At 32.5% G+C, this 22,301-nt stretch overlaps 7 protein-coding genes across 7 annotated transcripts; 5 read left to right on the forward strand and 2 right to left on the reverse strand.

The window, feature by feature from the left end:
- Positions 1 to 715: 715 nt before the first annotated feature.
- Positions 716 to 4,233, forward strand: LOC128389466 (serine/threonine-protein phosphatase PP1-beta catalytic subunit). The gene is made up of 3 exons (XM_053349065.1): positions 716 to 1,393; positions 1,760 to 2,118; positions 2,414 to 4,233. Exons 1-3 carry the CDS (start codon positions 874 to 876, stop codon positions 2,510 to 2,512), a joined length of 978 nt encoding a protein of 325 aa, XP_053205040.1. The 5' UTR covers positions 716 to 873; the 3' UTR covers positions 2,513 to 4,233.
- A 287-nt stretch (positions 4,234 to 4,520) lies between these two features.
- LOC128389541 (F-box/WD repeat-containing protein 11-like) lies at positions 4,521 to 11,439 on the forward strand. Its single transcript, XM_053349145.1, has 9 exons — positions 4,521 to 4,685; positions 5,074 to 5,302; positions 5,433 to 5,619; positions 6,024 to 6,288; positions 6,445 to 6,899; positions 6,992 to 7,102; positions 7,183 to 7,602; positions 10,003 to 10,588; positions 10,727 to 11,439. The coding sequence occupies exons 2-9, from the start codon at positions 5,083 to 5,085 to the stop codon at positions 11,297 to 11,299; spliced, it is 2,817 nt and encodes a 938-aa protein (XP_053205120.1). The 5' UTR covers positions 4,521 to 4,685; positions 5,074 to 5,082; the 3' UTR covers positions 11,300 to 11,439.
- Positions 11,398 to 11,976, forward strand: LOC128389542 (ras association domain-containing protein 5-like). The gene has a single exon (XM_053349146.1). It carries the CDS (start codon positions 11,398 to 11,400, stop codon positions 11,974 to 11,976), a length of 579 nt encoding a protein of 192 aa, XP_053205121.1.
- Positions 11,977 to 12,815: 839 nt separating this feature from the next.
- LOC128389463 (mannosyl-oligosaccharide glucosidase-like) lies at positions 12,816 to 15,548 on the forward strand. Its single transcript, XM_053349062.1, has 2 exons — positions 12,816 to 12,971; positions 13,144 to 15,548. The coding sequence occupies exon 2, from the start codon at positions 13,144 to 13,146 to the stop codon at positions 15,499 to 15,501; it is 2,358 nt and encodes a 785-aa protein (XP_053205037.1). The 5' UTR covers positions 12,816 to 12,971; the 3' UTR covers positions 15,502 to 15,548.
- A 29-nt stretch (positions 15,549 to 15,577) lies between these two features.
- On the reverse strand, positions 15,578 to 16,984 carry LOC128389468 (cobalamin trafficking protein CblD-like). Its single transcript, XM_053349066.1, has 2 exons — positions 16,777 to 16,984; positions 15,578 to 16,694 (listed from the first exon to the last, which is right to left on the reverse strand). The coding sequence occupies exon 2, from the start codon at positions 16,679 to 16,681 to the stop codon at positions 15,803 to 15,805; it is 879 nt and encodes a 292-aa protein (XP_053205041.1). The 5' UTR covers positions 16,682 to 16,694; positions 16,777 to 16,984; the 3' UTR covers positions 15,578 to 15,802.
- Positions 16,985 to 17,138: 154 nt separating this feature from the next.
- LOC128389464 (uncharacterized) lies at positions 17,139 to 21,059 on the forward strand. Its single transcript, XM_053349063.1, has 6 exons — positions 17,139 to 17,829; positions 18,092 to 18,524; positions 18,902 to 19,035; positions 19,101 to 19,319; positions 19,403 to 19,690; positions 19,785 to 21,059. Exons 1-6 carry the CDS (start codon positions 17,298 to 17,300, stop codon positions 19,889 to 19,891), a joined length of 1,713 nt encoding a protein of 570 aa, XP_053205038.1. The 5' UTR covers positions 17,139 to 17,297; the 3' UTR covers positions 19,892 to 21,059.
- Positions 21,060 to 21,204: 145 nt separating this feature from the next.
- LOC128389469 (60S ribosomal protein L8) lies at positions 21,205 to 22,277 on the reverse strand. The gene is made up of 2 exons (XM_053349067.1): positions 22,029 to 22,277; positions 21,205 to 21,914 (listed from the first exon to the last, which is right to left on the reverse strand). Exons 1-2 carry the CDS (start codon positions 22,164 to 22,166, stop codon positions 21,276 to 21,278), a joined length of 777 nt encoding a protein of 258 aa, XP_053205042.1. The 5' UTR covers positions 22,167 to 22,277; the 3' UTR covers positions 21,205 to 21,275.
- Between the last annotated feature and the right edge of the window lie 24 nt (positions 22,278 to 22,301).

The raw sequence follows: 22,301 nt of genomic DNA on the forward strand, positions 1-22,301 counted from the left end.
TTAATTGTGAACAATTAAATATTATCCATTTTTATTAACCAATTATAAGACCTGTTGGTTAATTGTTCCCATAGATTAATAAGTTAAACATTGATTAAATTAGATTGTCACCTTAATTGATTCAAAGTTTATCACATTTGATAGCTAACAAACTACAAGGTTAACAATTAATCAATTTCCTAAAGATAATAAACCAGATTAACTTGACAGCGAAACAATTAACTAATCATAAACAATTTAAATCGACAATTAAGATTAAAAATCCAAATGTAACCTTAAAATTCAAATTAACAATTAGAATATAAAATTATTTCCCAACCCCCTTTTCCTACCCTTAATTACCAACAATAAAACAATTAAACATTTCAATTATTTTCTTAATTATTTTGACAATTAAACTAAACCAACGAAAGAACAACAACAAAAAAAACTAAAGAAATTGGAATAAATTCCAATATTTATTTCCAACAATCCACAATTGGTACTGATTTAGGTTAGAGGAAAAATTTTCAACCATATAACAAACTAAATTAACTTATAAACAATTAGAATTTAATAATAATCAATTAATTTGGAATAACAATTAACGAGATGAGTAGCGAACCCAAGCGGTGAATGAGATTAACTAATTTTCTTTTTCAAACTGCGCATGCGCAGTTGCCATGTTACTCAAATTTTTCTTTTATTTTTCTGTTTCATTAGAAATAAAATTTTTCTCAATTTTTTGATTCTATTTTGTTTTGTGTTTATTGTGTTGGTTGTTTGATTTGGTTGATTTTTGTGTTTTATTTTTTATAAACATAAGATAAAAGTAGTATTTATATTATATATATATAGTATATTATATTATATTATAATAAATTGTATTCTGTTATGGCGGAAGCTGAATTAAATGTTGACAGTATAATTCATCGTTTATTAGAGGTTAGAGGTTGTAGACCTGGAAAAACGGTTCAACTTGCCGAGGCAGAGGTACGAGGTTTATGTCTCAAGTCTCGGGAGATTTTCTTATCTCAACCCATTCTATTGGAATTGGAAGCTCCACTGAAAATATGTGGTGACATTCATGGCCAGTATACTGATCTTTTACGTCTATTTGAATATGGTGGTTTTCCCCCTGAGGCGAATTATCTATTCTTGGGAGATTACGTTGACAGAGGTAAACAATCATTGGAAACCATCTGTCTCCTATTGGCGTACAAAATTAAATACCCGGAAAATTTTTTCCTCTTACGTGGTAATCATGAATGTGCTAGTATCAACCGAATCTATGGATTTTACGATGAATGTAAAAGAAGGTACAATATCAAATTATGGAAAACATTTACCGATTGTTTCAATTGTTTACCCATTGCCGCCATCATTGACGAGAAAATCTTCTGCTGTCATGGAGGTAAGTAAATTCTTTCCTTTATTTTTTTTGGTTTCTTTTTGTGTAGTCTATCTCTTCATCTCCTCTCTCTCTCTCTCTCTCTCTCTTTCTCTCTTCTTTCTGTCACCCCTTATTTAGGGTTTTCATTAAACTATAAGTCTGTGTATGTGTGAGTGAGTGTATTTGGTTGAATTGAGCTGATGATTGAAAAATTGCAAAAAAAAAACAAGGTAGTGAAAAAGCAATTCAATACTCATGAGAAAATGATTATACATTAAAAAAAATAAACTTGATTCTGTATGTTTTATATTACCAACTTCAATGTTTTCTCTTTCTCTCTTTCTCTCTCTCTCTCTATCTATTGCTCTCTATTTGGTCATTGATTAGGTTTATCCCCAGATTTACAATCAATGGAGCAAATACGGCGAATTATGAGGCCAACTGATGTTCCCGATACTGGATTGCTATGTGATCTTCTTTGGTCTGATCCTGATAAAGATGTTTCTGGTTGGGGTGAAAATGACAGAGGTGTTTCATTTACCTTTGGATCTGATGTGGTTAGCAAATTTTTGAATAGACATGATTTAGATTTGATATGTCGAGCTCATCAAGTAGTTGAAGATGGTTACGAGTTTTTCGCTAAACGACAACTTGTCACATTATTTTCTGCTCCAAATTATTGTGGTGAATTTGATAATGCTGGTGGAATGATGTCAGTCGATGAAACGCTCATGTGCTCTTTTCAGGTTCGTATTACATTACAATGTTTTATTTGTTCCATCAAAAATCAGCTGAATTATCGGGTAACCTTAAAAAAGAGAAACTAATCTTTACCAATCATTGAACGCAAATTGTATTAGTTTTTATGTTTTGATTTCTCATTTTCGGTCACTCGATAATTTGATTACCTTTCCCTCATCTCTAATACTACTAACTAACTAACCTTTTTCTCTTTGATCAATATCTTCATCATCATCATCATCATCGTTCCAATTGACACCGCACCAAACATTAATTCATCCTTCATTTTCCTATCAATAGATATTGAAACCATCTGAAAAGAAAGCAAAATACCAATATGGCGGATTAACTACGGGTAGACCTGTGACACCTCCTCGAGGACCGGCTAAAAAGAAATAAACAAACAATTAAAACAACAAGAAACCCATGAGAAAAAAATCAGTTACCTAAAACAATACAAACCAATCAACCAACAACAACGTTTACAAACAAACCCAGAGACTATTCTTAGTCACCAAAATAATAATGATTCTCTCCCCTTTTTTTCCTTCTCTCTCTCTCTCTTTTCTCTTCATTTTGCTTACTCTCTCCTTCTTTCCCTTACACCTTACTTTTTCTCCAATTTACTATTTTTTCTTTTTGTGTTAATTGTGAATTTCAAATTTGAGCTCAGTCATCATTATTGAGGTTTATCTCTGAACACCATCACGTTCACAACCAACCTAACAAATTTACACCATCACAATCACATCTACACAAAAGAAACAACAACCACCAACAACATATTTGCTTTAAATTGCTAATATCATCTTTATTGTCTCAAACCATGATAAACAAAAGATCTACATCATTTTAAATTATCTGAGCACGAAAGAAAGTGAAAGTGAATGAGAAAATCCCCACCCTATTACCCCTTTTGAAACTTTCCCTCTTTACCTGTGGTTTAAATCCACTCGCTCTCTCTCTCTCTCTCTCTCTTTCTATCTTTCTATCTTTCTCTCTCTCTATACACCAACTCAGCATCTCAGTTTAAATGTCGTAACTTGTTTGTAATCATTTTCGCTTTCTCTTCCATCCACCGTCACAATATCACCACCGTATCATTTTATTCTCCCTCCCTCCCTTTCTTTCTCTCTCACTTGTATTCTTTACTCTTTTCTCTCGCCCTTTCACCTTTTTCTTTTTTTTTCTCTCTCTCTCTCATCCTCATATTCATCCGCCTGGATATTAGGCAGAGATTCGTTGATACTTTTATCAGATGAGTTTAGGGCCACTCAAACAAAGACACAATTATTTAATTGTTTTCTTTTTTTCTAATATATTAATTGAGAGAAACAAAATAAAATTATCTCTCCTCTCTCACTCTTTCTCTCTCCAACAATGTTGCAATCAAGCTCATAATTAAGTATATCACTGGATGGTTCACTTTGTAATCATTTACGTTCTTGTCCCGTGTGGGAGGTTAATCAAGGTTATTTTGGACAATTAACAAATTACATTAATGGTTCAAGTTAATTATATATTCACACATATATATTAATTGTATATGTGCAACTGTAACTCTCCTAACTAATTACTATTAGATGGATTTATCAATCAATCTGATTAACAAAAATTGCGATTACGACGAGAAAAAAAAGTTAGCAAAAGAAAACAATTTGAACAACTCAACCTGTGGATTCAATCAACAATCAAACACCACCGTTAATTAATGAACACACAACCAAATTAATTGTTACCTCTACATTAAATATATTTGGACCATTTCTTCACAATTAATCATCACCTTTTTTTCCCAATTTACACACAAACAATCAATCTACCAACTGGATCAATCAAATGAAAGAAAGAAAAAAACAAACAAATTAATTGTTTCCAATGGCTTCAGATAATTCTTGATTATCATCACCATCTAAATAATGTTAATTATTATTATTAATTCAACCCAAAAAAAATGAAACAAGTGAAACAATTAATAATAATGATCATATATACAATATATAAAAGTATTCAATATTAGAATCAATGTTTATTATTAAAGACAAAGTATCAAAAACAAACAAAAGCTAATTAAAGTTACACAAACACCTAAACCATTTTGACTAAACCGAAGTAAACAATTAGTATTAATTTTTTGTTCTTCTATTTAATCAACAATTAATTTTTCTCTTCCATAAATAAACTAAATCAATTTAATCACATTCACCGTAATCGCGATTAGATGAACAATCTATTCTCATTGAAAGAGTCATTGATCCAAAGATGATAATTGATTTGATTGAAACAACGTAGATTAAAATTACCCCAATGAACGATAATCATGATTACTGATTCCAAATTAACTTCGTAATTTAATCAACTTTAACGTTCCACAAAAAGTCCATCAGGTGGCGCTCGAGATTTTTGTTGATATTTGAGCTTTTGGTTCAGTTGAGTTTAGTTTTATTTGGAGTAATTAACTTTTTTGATCATCGTCCTGTTTTTTTGTTAATTATTTGGTAGTATTTAATTTCCTCCGTAGTTAAGGTAATCAAAGGGATAAATAAGGTGAACATTGATTTACTTGGGAAAGGTAAGTTTAGTTTAATCGAATTGTTTTTCTCTTTTTCCATTGTAAACAAATGTGACTCTGACATCAACCTTTTCTACTTTGCTGTAACCATTTCTATCTTTCTCTTTCTCCTTCTCTTTCTTTCCTTTCTTTCCATTTTTTTTCTTGTGTCTTTCTCTTTCTTTTTTGATTGTCTTCCTCTTTCTTCATTCTCTTTCTTCTTCATTTTCTTTTACTTCTACTTCTACTACAACTACATCATCTTTCAATTTTGTTCTTGTTTTTTTTTGTTGTTTTCTCATTCTTCATACTCTTCTTAAATTCATCTTCTTCTTCTTCTTCTTCTGTTTTTTCTCTTTCTCTCTCTCTCTCTCTATGATTGTTGTTCCTATTTTTTAACTTGATTTAGATTCAAAAGATGACGGATATTAGTGAAGAAAAGGGTGAGGATGGGAAAGTTCGTCCATTTTTCCACCAGCAGAAAGAAGATTGTTGTAAATTCTTCGAAAATTGGGCTGACCCAGAACAAACAGATTTCATTCAATCTCTATTAGCCAAAATGTCTCATCATCAACATAGTCAAATCAACACTTACCTGAGACCAATGTTAAAAAGAGACTTTATCTCTCTTCTACCAAGTAGGTTATTCCCATGTTGTTTCATTTTGTTCACCCTAAATCGTCATTACATCACTTGTAATACGTTGAAGATGTTTCCACTCTATTCTAACCTTGTTTTCCTTTTTTTCTTCTTCCATTTTTCTTTTAGAGAAAGGTCTTGATCATGTTGCTGAGACTATTTTATCCTATTTGGATGCTGACTCTCTACGTTGTGCTGAGTTAGTGTGCCGCGAATGGTATCGTGTTATATCAGAGGGAATGTTATGGAGAAAATTGATAGAGAATAAAGTTAAAACAGATCCCTCATGGAGAGGCCTAGCTCGACGAAGAGGATGGTATGTGTCACTTTTACCAAACACAAAAAGAAACACTAAATTTGTCCATCGCTTATTCTGCCACCTACTTAAAAATGAATTGGCAAAATTCATCACTATTTTGCCTTTTTCTTTTTTTCTTTTTTTCTCTTTGTTTTCATTTCGACTTAGTCTAAACTTAATACTCTTTTCTTTTTAATTCCATCTTTTAAAACATATCTTAAGTCTACCGACTATGTGTGCGCCTTAAGTGATGGACACTATATAGATTTATATTATATTTATACCACATCGTGTCTCTTTTAACGCTTGGCTTAATTACACTAATAATTTTTTATCTTTCTCTTCATTTCTTTTCCTTCTCTCTCTCTCTCTCTCACTCACTCTATCTCTCTCTCTCCCCTATTTCACTCTTTTTTTAATAGGATCCGGTACCTTTTCAAGCCAGCTCCTGGTGAACAACATCCAAATCATCTTTTCTATCGTCGTTTGTTTCCTAATATAATTAGAGACATCGAAAATACCGAAAGTAATTGGAGAGGTGGTAGACATAACCTACAACGCATTAACTGCCGCAGCGAGAGCAGCAAAGGAGTTTATTGTTTACAATATGATGACCAGAAGATTGTCTCTGGCCTTCGTGATAATACAATTAAAATATGGGACCGAAATACACTTGAGTGTTCACATGTACGTATCCCTTTTGTTTTTTTGTTTTCCAGATCATTTGGTTAACAATTTAATTAGCTCACGATTTTTATTCTAAATGTTAACTCACTCACTCACATTTAGTTTTATATATATTTTCTTTAATCCTATTTTCTTTCATTTTTTTTCATGACTTAGGTTCTAACTGGTCATACAGGTTCAGTTCTTTGTTTGCAATTTGATGATAAAGTAATTGTCAGTGGCTCTAGTGATGCTACAGTTCGGGTGTGGAATGTTGAAGGAGGTCAACCTGTGAACACTTTGATCCATCATTGTGAAGCAGTTCTTCATTTACGTTTCAACAATGGACTTATGGTCACTTGTTCAAAGGATCGATCCATTGCCGTCTGGGAAATGGTCTCTCCCAGTGATATAACATTAAAAAGAGTCCTAGTTGGCCATAGAGCAGCTGTTAATGTCGTTGACTTTGATGAGAAATACATTGTTTCCGCTTCTGGAGATAGAACTATTAAAATTTGGAATACGTCTAATTGTGAATTTGTTAGAACCCTTAGTGGTCACAAAAGAGGAATAGCGTGTCTACAATACAGAGAAAATTTAGTTGTTTCTGGTAGTTCTGATAATACTATACGGTGAATATTTTCTCTCTCTCTCTCTTTATCATGCTCGTTTTTCTCTGACTATGACTTATCAATTTCTCTTTCCTAATTGTTTATTTGTTTAGCTTATGGGACATCGAATCGGGAACATCATTACGAGTCTTAGAAGGTCACGAAGAACTTGTAAGATGCATTCGATTTGACAATAAAAGAATAGTTAGTGGAGCTTATGATGGGTAAGTTATCATTTTTTACTCTTCTTCTTTAAAGTTCTACTCATCATTTATCTGATTGTTTCTCTTTTTTTTTCTAATAGTAAAATTAAAGTATGGGATTTGGCTGCTGCCTTGGATCCTCGAACCCCAAGTACATCCCTTTGCTTACAGACTCTTGTCAAACACACTGGTCGAGTATTCCGTCTACAGTTTGATGAATTCCAAATAGTGAGCAGCTCTCACGATGATACAATTCTCATCTGGGATTTCCTTGGTCCTGAAGTTCCAATTAATCATCCAACCCCTCAAAACTCATCGTTATCATCATCTAGATCATGCATTTATCCAGACGTCTCTGCATCTACCAATAATCCATCTCAATCGTCACCATCTCGTTCATTTTACAATTCATTAATTTCCCCATCTATGTCTCGTTTATCGCCTTCAAGATCTATCTCAATGTGTCCATCTTCAAGACCTGTAAACTCAATTAATTGTGGATTCTCACCACAAGATGAACAGTGAACTAATATTACCTATCGTGTTGTTTTTTCTTTCGTCTTGTTTTCCATCAGCACCAATAATCCGAACCTGAAATCTTTACAACCTTTGGATACAAAGTATCTCTTTTCTCGTGTCCTTTTCGGTTCGGATAATCTGCTCCTATTTCTTGTATCTTCTTCTCCTTCTTCTTCTTCTCTCTCTCTCTCTCTCTCTCTCTCTCTCATCACCATCTTCCTCTTTCTATCTGGATGACTTATTTAAATTACAAAGATGGCAATTCCAAGGACAACCAATAATTCAAATAGTTTTGAGCTTCAACATAGAATAATATTGTTGTATTGATTGTGACTTCTTAATTTTTTTATAATTACTATTATCTTTAGCTCTCTCTCTTTCTCTCTTTTTTTTTGGATCACTGAAGTTTTTGTTCAGTTTTTTTTGTGTAAACCACAGTTCAATCCTAGTTAATATCTCTCTCTCTCTCTCTCTCTCTCTAGTGTCATAATTTTTAGAAATGCATGTAAGTTTATCCAATCAACAAAAGCACACAAACACAATTTGTTAATTATTTTGACAGATGATAATCTAGTGACTATCAATTCCTTTTGCAAAGAAAAATAAGAAATCACCAATTCACTGCGCCCGATTTTCATCTTGAAAGGAATCGCCACATTCGCATACATAAAATCCATTCATAAACAAAACACACACAACAACAACAACACTCACACTTTACCAATCAAATCAATTTTGATTTAATTGTGTCTCATTCTTTCTCTCTAATCTTTACCTATCTTTTCGTGTACAGAAACAATAATCAAATACCTTTACTATAACCACTTTTGTCTTTATCTTATTCACCTTTCACCCTTCACCTCCTCCTCCCTTCCCACGATAATATCTAAGGTAATGTACCTTTAATTGTAAACCTGTCCAATAACCTGTTCTACGGGATTAAAAGTGGATCCAATGTAATTATTAAGTTCAAATATATATACACACATTCAAATCACTCAATCAAATTATACAATTGAAAATTTCAATTAAAATCAATTACGATCAATGTGTGATAAGGTTAATTAATCTTGATCGGTTCTCGTTGATACAATTACGATTAATTAATTTTCTCCTTGTTGTTTTTACTAAAAAAAAGAAACAAAATTTGACACAAAAACAATTAGAAAACAAAATAAACAATTAACCAAAATGCGAAGAAACAACAGAAAGAGAAAAATTAACAATTAAGTTGATCCAAATTAAATTAATTCCTTGAACTTTTAGATGGTTAATGTTGATGAGAATGTTGGTTGTTTTTGTTTGGTAAAAAAAGAAAATCGAATTTTTTAAAATTCTATTCTATTGTTTGAATGAACTTCTCTTTCTTTGTCTCTTTCTCTCTTTTCACTTTGTCTTTTCCTCTACCAGGAGATGTTTTCATCTCTTATCATTTTGACTGTTTATGTTTTCACTCTCTCTCTCTCTCTCTCTCTCTCTCTCTCTCTCTCTGTGTGTTTGTTATTTATTTCTTTAATTAATTATTCAACTAATCGGTTAATCGAGTGATTTACATGAACAATTAACCGTTAACAGTTAATATTCTAAATTAACTCCTCCTTTCAGCTTGTTTAGTTAATTCTCTCTTCTACCTACCTTTATATTCACTTTAGACATGGTTTACCTGGTTTGTTACTCTTTCTTTCATATAAGTTGAATTGTAATTAGGTTGAGAGATTAAATTGTCTCTTCCTTTTTTTATAAATCATCATCATCATTACCACTTTGTTTTCTCGTGAATGTTAACATTTAATCACAACTTTAATCATCTCACTGTTTTTACATGATAATAATTAACTTGAGTCTTTGATTCATTTGATATTCTCTCCAAGTGTTTTTGATGTGTTGATGGAGAAAACAAATTCTCAACAACAAAGAAATTGAAATAGAAGAAAAAATCTTCTTTTTTCTATTTCATTCTGTTTTTCTCTTGTCTTTTTCAATCTCTTCTATCATGTAAGCTGAACATTGCTCAACTTACTGGAAACCCTTGAAAGAATATAATTTTTTTATCCCCTCTTACTCTCTCTCTTTCTCTGTGTATGTTAAGTGTTGATGGAGAAAAATAGTTGGCCTTGGATCGGTGACTATTTGATTTAGTGAATGTATTTATTATCTTAATTTCATTACTTTATCACCTTCCAGTTATGTTCATTTCCTTTGTGTGTATCGATCAGTTAATCGGTTGATTTTTCTTTAGTGATCTCATCTACTGTTGTTCCACCTGAGTTAACCTGAAAATAGTCATTCCAAGGAACCATTTTTATTGGATTGTCTTCCAAAGGATTCAAGTTAATTGTTTGGTTCTCTCTTTTTTTGTTGGAGAAAAGCCTCATCATCTATATCATCATCTATTCCTGATAAATAATGTCAACCGGTAATAATAATGGTGGTTGTAAAGAAGATGCATCTTCTTGCAATCTTGGTGGTGGTAATGGTGTCGGTGGAAATGAGATGAAGGAGGAAAAATTGGAAAAATCTCCTTCTCTCAATTCTGCTAATCAATCATTTGGTCGTCAATCTGTTATGGGTAATTTAAATAATTGGATTAATGATCTCAGTTCAGGTGCTCTTTTCCAGGGATTAAGTTTTCTTAATTTCCGTCGACGAGGATCTCGTGGATCAGCAACTGGTTCAACTTCAACATCATCAACTTTATCACCTTTTTTTGCTCGATCAGCATCATATTCAGCCTCTGCTACCTCAACAACCAGAATTTCATCATCAGCTGATACAACATCAACTACCCTTAACCGAAATCAAGATATTACTCCATATATGGGCTGGTCATCTGGATCTGAAGTTGATGGATTTGTTGGCCGAACACCAGCTCAGTTTTTAAATGGAACTCTAATTCCAACCCTGAAAACCAAAGAGATAATTGAATTAGATAATTTTGGAGTTGTTGAAGTTGAAAATCTAGAATTAGGAGTAGGTCATAAATTTGAGGTAATTGCTTATTAATTATTATTATTTGCCGCTAATTTTCTGCTATCTAAGTTTCTTTGTCTCAGTTATATCAACAACCATCACTCAGAAAGTAAATTCTATTCTTAAATATTTGTTCTTTTCTCTTTTTTCTTTCAGCTTTATGAGCTAAAAGCTCCTACCTGGTGTGACAGCTGTTCTCAGTTTATTTGGACTCCTGTTGTTTACGATTCTAAAAATACATCAATACGGATCGTTTCGCCCTTTTCGAAGACTATACAATGTTCTAATTGTAAATATACATGTCACATCAGATGCCGACCTTTAGTTAGGATTGACTGTAAGGGGAACGTTGAATCTAAATCGACCGATATCTCAACCGCTTCCAGTCCCTCTGATGAAAGTAAAAGTAATAACTGTGATGATCTGAAAAGCGACTCGTCCGAACCATTAACTCAAAGTGAAATACTAGCTGAAAGTAAAGAAAACAATAATGATGATTTAGAGGCTGAGGATAATGAGGAAGTTCCTGATAATGAAGAAGAGGAAGAAAACAAATCAGTTAATCCTGATGCAATTGGTGATAATAATAATGAAGAAAGTAAACAATCGATTGAATTAAATGCCACAGAAGAAAAACAAAAAGAAGAAGAGGAAGGAAAACCAGAAGAGAAAAGGACGACAAAGAAGAAAAATGTTTCGAAAATATTGAAACAAACGAAGAAACTTTAGGCAAAGACTTACGACAACTTGAAACCCAAGAATTAAAAGAAAAAATAATCGAATACAATGAACGATTAAAACGATTAGGTTCCGGTCTTGGATTAACCATGTTAGATGGTAAATCTTTCAGAGGTTTTCTCCGAGTTCACCTTAACCTTACCCGACCCATTAACGTAGTTGCTGGAACTCGTCCCCCCTCAATCTATGATATAATCAATGAAGACGAACAAACCTGCCGACGTACTTTAACTTCATTTTATATGCCTCGAAATACAGTGAAAAATATTCACATTACCAGTGAATATACAAGTATAGACGTGATTAAAGCGATGTTGAAAAAATTTAAGGTTGTTGATAATCCGCAAAAGTTTGCACTTTACCGTCGTTATCCCGATGAATTTGGTGAATCAATTTTAAAAAGGATTGGTGACAATGATTATCCTCTTCAAATTGCTCTTGATTGGTGTGATTGGCAGGAAAGACAAGTTGTCCTTCAAGAAAATGACACAGCTGATATTGTCTGGGACGCTTTCTTATCACCGGAACTTAACAATTTCTTAATCATGTTAGATAGAGAGGAACAGGAACATCTCAATCAACTTAGGTTAAAATATGATTGCTTAAGATCAGAATTAACAAGATACATTCAACTTAAAGAGATTGAAGAACAAGGTATTCTTGTTTGAATTTAAGTTTAACTTATCCCATTGATCTTAATTGTTTCATCATTTCATCCAAAACATGCACACAATTAAACAAAAAGGAAACCATTAACTTCCGGAAACTAAAGACACCAATTTTTCAACTTATATAAATAACCTTAAATCAAATCATATCAATTATTTTACAATTACAATTGGATTCATATTGTATCATATTCATAGAAACATTAAGTTTCTCTATCTCTCTCTTTCTCTATCAAATCAATTTAGGTGATAATTTAATTTAAAATTAACCTTTTTAGCTCAAAACAATTAATTTGATATGAACATTAGATTTTCAACTTAAACATTTACTTAAGTCTTGAACCTGAGTAAATCGTGAAAATTTCAACCCAATAATCTGATAAAATGTTTAAGAAGAAAATTTTTTTTATTAAACAATAAATCACTAAATTGTTTGCAATTAAACTAAATTGTGTCAAAAATTTTTGCTTTTAATCACATTAGAAGGAAACAGAACATCCTTTTAGTTAATTTGAACAAATTGTTCATATAAATCAAGATTGAAATAATTCCAGGAAGTTGTTAACAATAGAGATGATTAGAGAAAATGATAAATTTATCACAATTAGATTCACTTTTAATCACAATTAAAACATTTTAAAAGTTTAAGTTACTCGAAAAAGAGACAGACAATCAACCATAACAAACTCAACACAATCATTGATTAATTTGATTTGAAAGTTTATGTTTACTTTATAATTTATTTGCTGTTTACATTGAACCTTTAAATTACTTTATCAACAATCAATTAATCATCATGATTAACTTTAATTCACTTGGAAAGACTCAACTGCCATCTAGATGAAGAGATTGGTAAAAGATTAATGTTTAATCAGCTGATTGATGTGTTGTCTTTTTTGAATGTTTATCTAATTGCATTTCCATTGTCATGATTAATTGTGATTAATCAACTATTCTTTTACTTTTGATTAACTATTAGAGTCTTTTCTTGCAAGGTAAATTGTTGCAAATAATTTTCCTCAATGATTCAATCACTTGACAATCGTTACGTTGTCACTTATGTTTACATTTATTTTTGATTGTTCTTAACTTTGATTCCTTCAATTGCTGCTCTTAATTGTTATTAATTGTTATTCTTTTATATTTTTTTGTTGATTCAATTCTTAGATGACAAGTAAAGTTACACAGAGGAAAAAGGACAAGCCAAAATGGCCGCCGTCTTCTGGTGACGAATCAAAGAGAAGTGATAAAACGAATGGCAACTTGATTTATAAATTGTTTCTCTTTTTCCTAGTGGCAACTTTTTCTCTCGGGGCAATTTATTATTTCACTAGATCTTCTAGTTCGTTGAATAGTCGATTAGATGGACTTAATTTTGATAAAAGATGGGGAACCTTTCGAAGTGGTGTTTATTTCGGATTAAAGCGTAATGACCCTTCATCTATGGTCTCAGGGTTAATGTGGTTTAAAAATGTCCTCAATGACGATAATTCAGTTCCAATCAGACATTTATGTGAGAAATTTGATCCAGTTCAATATATTTGGAATAAACATGATTTCGATTCATTTGGAATTCAACAAGTTACCGAAGGTGATCTTTCCATTAAACAACAAGTACTTTTCCGAGAAGATGGTTGGATAACCCGAATAACAGTAAATTCAACTGATTCGTTGGAGAAATTTACTACACCAGTTTCGTTGATTCTTTATCTTGCCACCGAAAATGAAGATGATTCTATTTCGGTGTCCACACCAAAGTCAGAATTTCTTAGAGGTTCTAAAATTGGACTTGAAGGTAGCCTTTCGTCGGGATCGCGACAATTTTTATCTCGAGTCGATTTTTCCGATCCAAGTGCAATAATTTACATAACCGATTTCAAGATGAACATGAATCCTCCTTTAATGTTTTTCAATGAACGAATTATGCAAAATCTTGGAATCATGAGAACCCCTGGAAATGGTAAACCTTTGTTCGTACTTAATGAACAATCTGATGATACAAAAGGAAAACCAAATTTCGTAGCGATCCAATTAATCATCAATAAACCGATTGAATTGTTTTTCTATTTAAGAGAATCAATTGATCCATACATTGACTCTTGGAAGAATCGATTCGATGCCGATCTGATGGAGAAAATTTTCCAATTCGATACCAATTTTGATAATGTATTCGCACTTTCAGAAAGAAATTACAATCTCGATCAAATTAACTTCGCACAATCAGTGTTGAGTAACATGTTAGGATCAATTGGTTACTTTTATGGTCACTCATGGATTAAAAATGGATCTACAACTAAGCCTGAACGCTATGGTCCCTTGGAATTGACCTCAGCGGTTCCATCGCGATCTTATTTTCCCAGAGGTTTCCTATGGGATGAAGGGTTTCATCAGCTACTAATCGCTAAAATTAAGCCACAATTGAGTCAAGAGATAATCAAAAACTGGCTTTACCTAATGGACGGAAACGGTTGGATACCAAGAGAGGTGATTCTCGGTTTTGAGGCCACTTCCCGAGTTCCTAAGGAATTTATCGTCCAAGACATTTCGAATGCCAATCCACCTAGTCTATTATTACCCATTGAATTCCTATTTGATTCTAATCAATTAGATATTAATTATTTAAAGTCAATTTTTCCTCTTCTTGAAAAATGGTACAATTGGTTCAATACAACTCAAGTTGGATCCAAAACTGGTACATATCGTTGGAGAGGTCGTGACCCAAAATCCATTGATAAGTTAAATCCGTTAACTTTAACCTCTGGACTTGATGATTATCCAAGAGCTTCACATCCAAGTGATTCAGAGATTCATCTTGACCTTCGTTGTTGGATGACCCTTGCCGCTCGAATATTATTCAAGATTGGTAAACACATTGAATCTCCTTCAGCGATTAAATATCAAGAGACATTTAATTATCTTCGAGATAATAAACTTCTTGATTTAACCCATTGGTCAGAAGAGAATCAAATGTATTGTGATTTCGGTGTCCACTCAAATTCAATTGAACTGATTCGTTCCGAGGAAAAGGTCAAGCGAGTGGTCAAAGAAAAACCCTCTTACCAATGTGTCTCTGAACTTGGTTACATCAGTTTATTTCCAATGTTATTAAATCTTCTTGATCCCGACAATCCTCGACTTAATTCAATTCTTGATACAATTGAAAATCCTGATCATCTATGGACACCTTATGGTTTAAGGTCAATTTCCCGACAAAGTCGTTACTATCTAAGGTGGAATACATTTACAGATCCACCTTATTGGCGAGGACCAATTTGGATTAATATTAATTTTCTAGTGTTAAAATCACTTAAAAATTATTCCCAATTAGATGGACCATATAGAGAAAGAGCCAAATTGTTACATGATAAATTACGAGATAATTTAGTTAACAATGTTTTCAATCAATTTCAATCAACTTCTTTCATCTGGGAAAATTATAATGATACCACTGGGCAAGGTTCTGGTGTCCATCCTTTCACTGGATGGTCAGCATTGGTTTTACTAATTATGTCCGATAAATATTAATTTATATTCTAATTTTAATAGGAATAAAAATTTTATTCTATTATAAATTATATGTATATATTTTACTCAAGGGTGATAATTGTTTCACAAGTCAACCTAACAAATTTATTAAGTTCAATCAGCTGAAAATATATAAGTTCATAAGATACTCACGAGTTAATGTTTACTTGCCAAGAAGATGAATTTTGTTTATCATCTTTAGTTGGTAATTAACTTGTGAATAGTTTTTCATTTGATAATATTTACATACAACAAGTTCAACTCTGTTCATTTTTGTTTATAGATTTAGTAAATTATCCTATTATTTTCTGAACAATTCTAGGATTCTTAAGAGTTGAGGTGAATCATGAGATGCATTTGTCAACAAAGATCCAACATAAAGATTAGTTCCTAACTTATGGTGAGAAATGACTTTACATTTACCATTTGTTTCCAGGGTGAAACCTAATTGATGATAGCGAACAGTTACTTCAATTAACATTGAATTATTTGGTTTCCTTAATTGCGACCAATCAACTGATGGATCGATAAAATCAGCCCAATAACCAGCCTTTTTCAACCGTTGACAAATTAAATCGGCAAGATTAACAAAATCATCGACTAGGTTTAAATTATCTGCACCGTCAATTGTTTCAGTTGAAGTTTTCCTCATCTCTATTTTTTCATCATCACCATCAACATTGTTGATTAATGAACGTCGGTTAAATGTTATTAAGGTTAAATCGCGTCCGAAAACATTGTAAGGAAACACTTTTTGTAAATCATTTTCAATTAACTGGGGACACTTTTGGACAATCATGTCTAACCTTATATTGTTTGGTAATTCATCGGCTGGTATTTCAGAAGGTGATTGTAAGCTCACAGTTTCCTTTAGATATCCTAAAATTTGTTCTTCCTCGATAATCTCTCTGATGGTGATCGTCTTTTTATTAACAATCATTCTTGGCTCATCTCGAATTGGTGGAACTAAACCAACTGATCCAGGTAATGGTGTTCGAGCATCAGGTCGATCAAACAAATTAATCTCCCTATTGGTAATCTTTTCCTCTGATGAACCTTTATCACGTCTCTTTGATTTCTTTGAGCTATTAGATGATCGTCCATTATGAAGGTAAGCACAAGCAACAGTAGTTTCTAAACCTTGACGTTGAAGTATCACGAGTCGACCAAGTCTCAACATATCAAGTATATCACTAAAATCAGTAACAAAATGGATAAAAAAACAATTAAATTAATACAAATCAAACAAAACAAAACAAAACAATAAATGTTCACCTGATTATCAATTATTTTCAACAAAAATGAAATGAATCAAAAAGGTAAATTATTAGAATATCAACAAAATCATCTAAACAATTCACCCATAGAATTCCAAGCCAAAGGAATAACACAGAAGGAAAACAAAACAATAATAATTAGAAGGTGAAATTAAATTCGATCACAATCAAATATGAAAAACAATTAAATCAAGATAATAAAAGCTCATTAATTGTTGAGTCCTATTAAAATGTTCAGCTGACAACAAACAACAACATCGAAGGCCCGAACAGCGCCACCTGTCGACTTTCAGAAGAACTAAAAAGAAGTTTTTTGGAAACTGTAGGTGTCGCTGGTGGAGAAGAGTGAAATTCTGATGAATGTTTTTCCAATTGATGAATCATTTTTAATTAATTCTTTCTCTTGATTAACTTTGGATTTTGGTGTGTTTTCTATAATTAATTTGATTGTTAAAGTGTTACTTTGAAAGTGTTACATCAATTGTTCCATGAATTATTCTAAATTAATGTGATTCTTCAATGGATATGATTACCTTTTATTTTCTTGTTGTTACCCTATTCCAATCAGATCTTTTGTTGACCAATTGTATCTGTCAATTTCCATCCCATTGGTCTGGAATTTGGTTTCAGAAAGGAGTTCATGATAGGATAAGAATTACTTCTAATTCTATTTCTGATAAGGGTAATTGTACTGAAAATGATAAAGCAAAATTTCTTATTTACAATAAATCGGAAAATTGTGCCCGATGTATGGTAATTTATGAGAAACATCATAATGTGTTACAGTACAAAGAGACTCTCTGTTCAACTGTTCCTCGCAAGTTAAATGATCTTTGCGATGAAATAAATGGAGATGCACCGCTTTTCTCTTTATTTCGACTTGATACTCCACCAGTTCCCTGTCCTTTTAGTGGTTATTTTAAATTCTCCTACAACCGTGGACGAGGAGAATGTGGTGATCCACCATCAACAATTGACTCGTGTACAGATGAGAATCATCTTTTGTTCCGCTTCCAAGCTTGTACCGACGTTCAAGGATCTGAGAGTAAAGGTAATCAACTTATTTATTCTGTAATCAAATTTTGACATGCTATTAGTAGATGAAATTAGTCAAAAATTAATTTTCAAAACAAGAGAAGTAAATTAATTTCTCTTGTTTCTCATTTGATGAACGTGATTCTCAATTCTATTGTTTTTCTTATTCTCTCCACTTTCACTATTCAAACTCTCCTCTTTTCCTCCCTCCTCCTCCTCCTCTCTCTCTCTCTCTCTCTCTCTCTCTCTCTCTCTCTCTCTACTCTTGCATCCTCTAGTTGTTACACTTGAATGTTATGCTACTTGGAAAGGAGGGTCTGTAAAATATCTTGTAGGCAAATTTCTTCATCCATCTGCAAAAGATGAAGATGATCGTTTCCATTGTTTCGTATTTGAACAAAGGCCCGATAATACATATCATTTAGCTCAGTCAGCTGACGCTTCCTGTGATGGTTTGGAACAAACTCTGGAAGGCTCAGCTACAATGAAATTAGCTCGAACCGAAAGATTAGAAAACCAATGCTCATTTCCGGATTTAGCAATTACAGGTCGCTATTGGCAAACTCTGGATGGATCTCATGTTTATGATTTTGGTCATGAAAACTCATTCAGTGTCTATTCTAAGCAGGAAGGAACTTTGCTCAGATTTGTTAATTGTACTCAACATGATCCTACTTCTGATGCCTTCGTGGTCTATTCCACCGCTAAATGGTAAGAATTAATTGAGAAAATTTTCTCATGACTTTCAAAGGAGAAAATTGAGTCTCCAAAGTGAAAAGTGAGCAAAAACTTGACTAATTATTAAGTTTTACCCTCAAGTCAAACAATGGTTACATTGATTAAGTGTAATAAGATGAAAATTCATCATCATTAATTCAATAGACGAACAAAAACTTGATTTGATAACTTTTAATAAGAAAATAACAATTTAAGTTCAAATTACTTAATTTTTTCAGGTTATCTTTTCATGTAACTTTACTGATTTGTATCACTGATCATAGACATTTGATTATGTTATAACTAATTGTTAACCAATTGTATCTAATCAATTGTTTATTTAATAACTTCATTCAATTGTATTCCTACAGCGATATTGGCTATGTTTGTATGAAGATAGTCAAACGAAGTGATAATATAATTGAAATACTTCAAGGAGACTTGGTTAAATCCATTGGAGATGCTTGTCTCAACTTTAATAAATATGAATACATCACATTAACAGGTAAATATAATTTAATTTAGTTATCCTTTACCATTCAATTAACTTCAATTTTTTTCTTCTTTTAGGATTAAGACCCACCGAAGGTGATGAATCATTTACTCAATGTCCTCTCGACGGAATTTACAATGTCAATGTTCAAGGTAATGAGGCATCGTTAAGATCTGCGACCGGATTCCCGTTAATTACCATTTGCTTTGGTCGATCAATCCTTTTCTCTCAATGTATTGTACCTAATCGAATGCGTTTTGAACTATCATGTGGATCAACTGAGCCCACTTTCAAATGTAAGTTTTGATTAACTTTAATTTTGATGATAATTGACGATTAATTATCTTTCTTTTTTCTTCATGTTACCAATTAATAATAGATTTCCAATGTAATGGCCTTTGGCACGAAAATGGAACTAATTATTTATTACTTTATTCGGCGGACGATGATATTCAATATTGTTTAAACTACAAGGAGACAGAATCTCGTATTATAAAGGCAACGTTTAGTAATACAAACTGTCGTCCAAGTAGAAAAGCTCAACAATTAAGCAATTCTTATAGTATTAATGATTATGATTACCACAAAAGTGGTCCCTCTAACAACCATGAGCTCTCAAGAAATCATCACCATAGCGAATCCATTCATTTTGATCTGTCAAGTAAAGGTAAGTTATTACAATCCCACAATTAAACTGAAATACTCATTAATTTATCTCGCTCGGACAATTAATCAATTTTTATCTTATACTTTGTTTCTAGGATTATGCTATGCAACAGCACATGGCTCAAGTAATTTTCATATCAACCAATTAATGCTCAGCCTTCCTATCGGAGTATTGTTAATAAGATTCACTCAAATTTTGTAATTTACTATTTTATCAACTGAATAATCCAAATGAACACTTTGGAAAAGAGATGGAGGAGTAATCAAAGGATATTGTGTTCTCAAGGCTTACATTTGTACTGTTCCTGTTAATCAGTGAACATTGGCCAACTCTCAAAGAAAAAAAAATCGTAAATCATCAAGTTACTTTTAACTTTTACCTAAGGTAATATTACCTTTAGAAACTACATCTTAATGTGAAAAGGATTACTTGATTTACTGATTAATTTTCACCATCCTGGTTGATTACAACTTCCTCATCTAATTACCTGACCACTCGATCTAATAATAAGCAATAAGTCATTATCTTAATTTGTTGATAAAGATAATTTGACTGTAAAGGATAAACACACAAAAGGCTGTGAAAGGAAACAATTGTAATTACTCAAACTGCGTAATTACCACAAGATTCGTGTTCCCACCAAATCGGATAGTCTGGACAATACTACCAATTGAAACTCAATCGAAAGGTTTTCCAAAACCTTGTCGATTAAGACAACTAGTCATCTGCTATCAAGAAGCGACAACAAAAGAGTGGCCTTTAAGTGTCTCTATCTGTCTTTATTGATATTCCAATTTTATTCCTCAAAAAGGTTTTTCTTTTTTTTAACCTTGTTTTTACGGCAACTATCAAGTTAAATGTTTTCTCTCTCATCATCATCAATAACTTTCTCAATTCTCATCATTTTTGATGTGTCAATTTCTCACCGATTCCCTGCGACAAAAATTCACTCTCAATTGTACAATCAAAGGCGTTATATTTTTAAACCAATTTTCCAATTCACTTTGGAATCTCAAAGCACAACAGTTGAAGACAATTCTCGCTCTCAACATTTTGATCTGTTTGATTAACATCCGTTTTCTTGATCAATTTGGTTGTTACAATTTCAACTGATCAAGCTGATCTGTGTTATTTATTACATGAACAAGTTCAACTTTAATGATCGTGTCATAAAAACTAAAACGCCAACACTTAGACTCTCAAATCCAAAATCCAACTGAATGGCCACAACGTTGATTATTAGTAAACAATGTAAAATTTTGTACAGTTACAATCAACGTATAAACCTGATCAATACAAAAATAATAAATTATCAAAATATTGATACTGATCCATTAAGATAAATTGTTTCATTTTTCGTGTAACCAAATTAACTCAATCTAATTTTAAGTTGACTTAATGATCATCGCGTGTATAAAGTTAATCGATTAGATTTTCCTCCGAGTACAAATAACCATTGATAATTTGGTTTTCTAACTTTCAATTAAATTTAAATTGAGAATTTCATTGGAAAATTATTCATAAACAATCAAGTTTATTTGAATTAATTTAGGGTATTAATTTGTCCTACAAGATGTTAACGAGTTTACTTGTCTTCCTTTCCAACATTCTTCTTTCCTCCTCTGATTCTACCAGTTCGTCTGGCAGCAATAAGACCAACTTTACGACCAGCTGAAGCGTCTCGTCTAACTGTGGATGCTTTACCAATGTGTTGATGGTTACCACCACCATGAGGATGTTCAACTGGATTCATAGCAACACCACGAACCTTGGGCCAGCAGTTACGTTTAACCTTATATTTGTGGTAGGCACGACCGGCTTTCAAGATGGGTTTATCAATTCTACCACCACCGGCAATAATACCAACCATGGCTCGATTGGTAGCTGGAATAACTTTCTTTGCTCCAGATGGAAGCTTAATTCTGGTCTTTTTTGAATCAGCGTTTTGAGCGATAACGGTAGCATAGTTACCAGAGGCTCGAGCTAATTTACCTCGGTCACCAAGTTTCTCTTCAACGTTACAGATTACGGTACCTTCAGGCATTTCACCAACAGGTAAAACATTACCAATTTGAAGAACAGCTCGTCGACCACAGTAAACATATTGACCAGTGTGCATACCTTCAACAGCAATGAATAATTCCTTTCGACGCTTGTATTTGTAGGGATCTTTGAAATCTACAACAGCGAGAGGAGCACCACGACCAGGGTCATGGATAATTTCCTAAAGAAAAAAAAACACAAACAACCCCAAAGAGGACAAAAAGGTCAGTCAAATGAACCAATAAACATCCAATCAAGACGAAAAAGGAAACAATTAAGAGAAAATTAAACTTACCTTAACAACTCCTTTAATGTAACCACGTCTCTCGGAAAAATCAATGGACCTCAATTTTGGAGCTCCTTTTCGGTGTTTAGTGTGACTTTTGAACACAGACCCTGCTCCCTTACGTTGAGCACGAATAACTCGACCCATGATAAATCAGTAAATTACAATAAAAAGAAAGAATCAAATTAAATTTACAAAAGATTAATTGTAAAAATTAACAGAAAACTAATACAATCAATTCAATGGAATAGAAACTCGAACGCCACCTACTTCCTTACGGTG

The sequence above is a fragment of the Panonychus citri genome, unplaced genomic scaffold, assembly GCF_014898815.1.
Source record: "Panonychus citri isolate SS breed McGregor unplaced genomic scaffold, ASM1489881v1 Contig00108, whole genome shotgun sequence".
Taxonomy (NCBI): domain Eukaryota; kingdom Metazoa; phylum Arthropoda; class Arachnida; order Trombidiformes; family Tetranychidae; genus Panonychus; species Panonychus citri.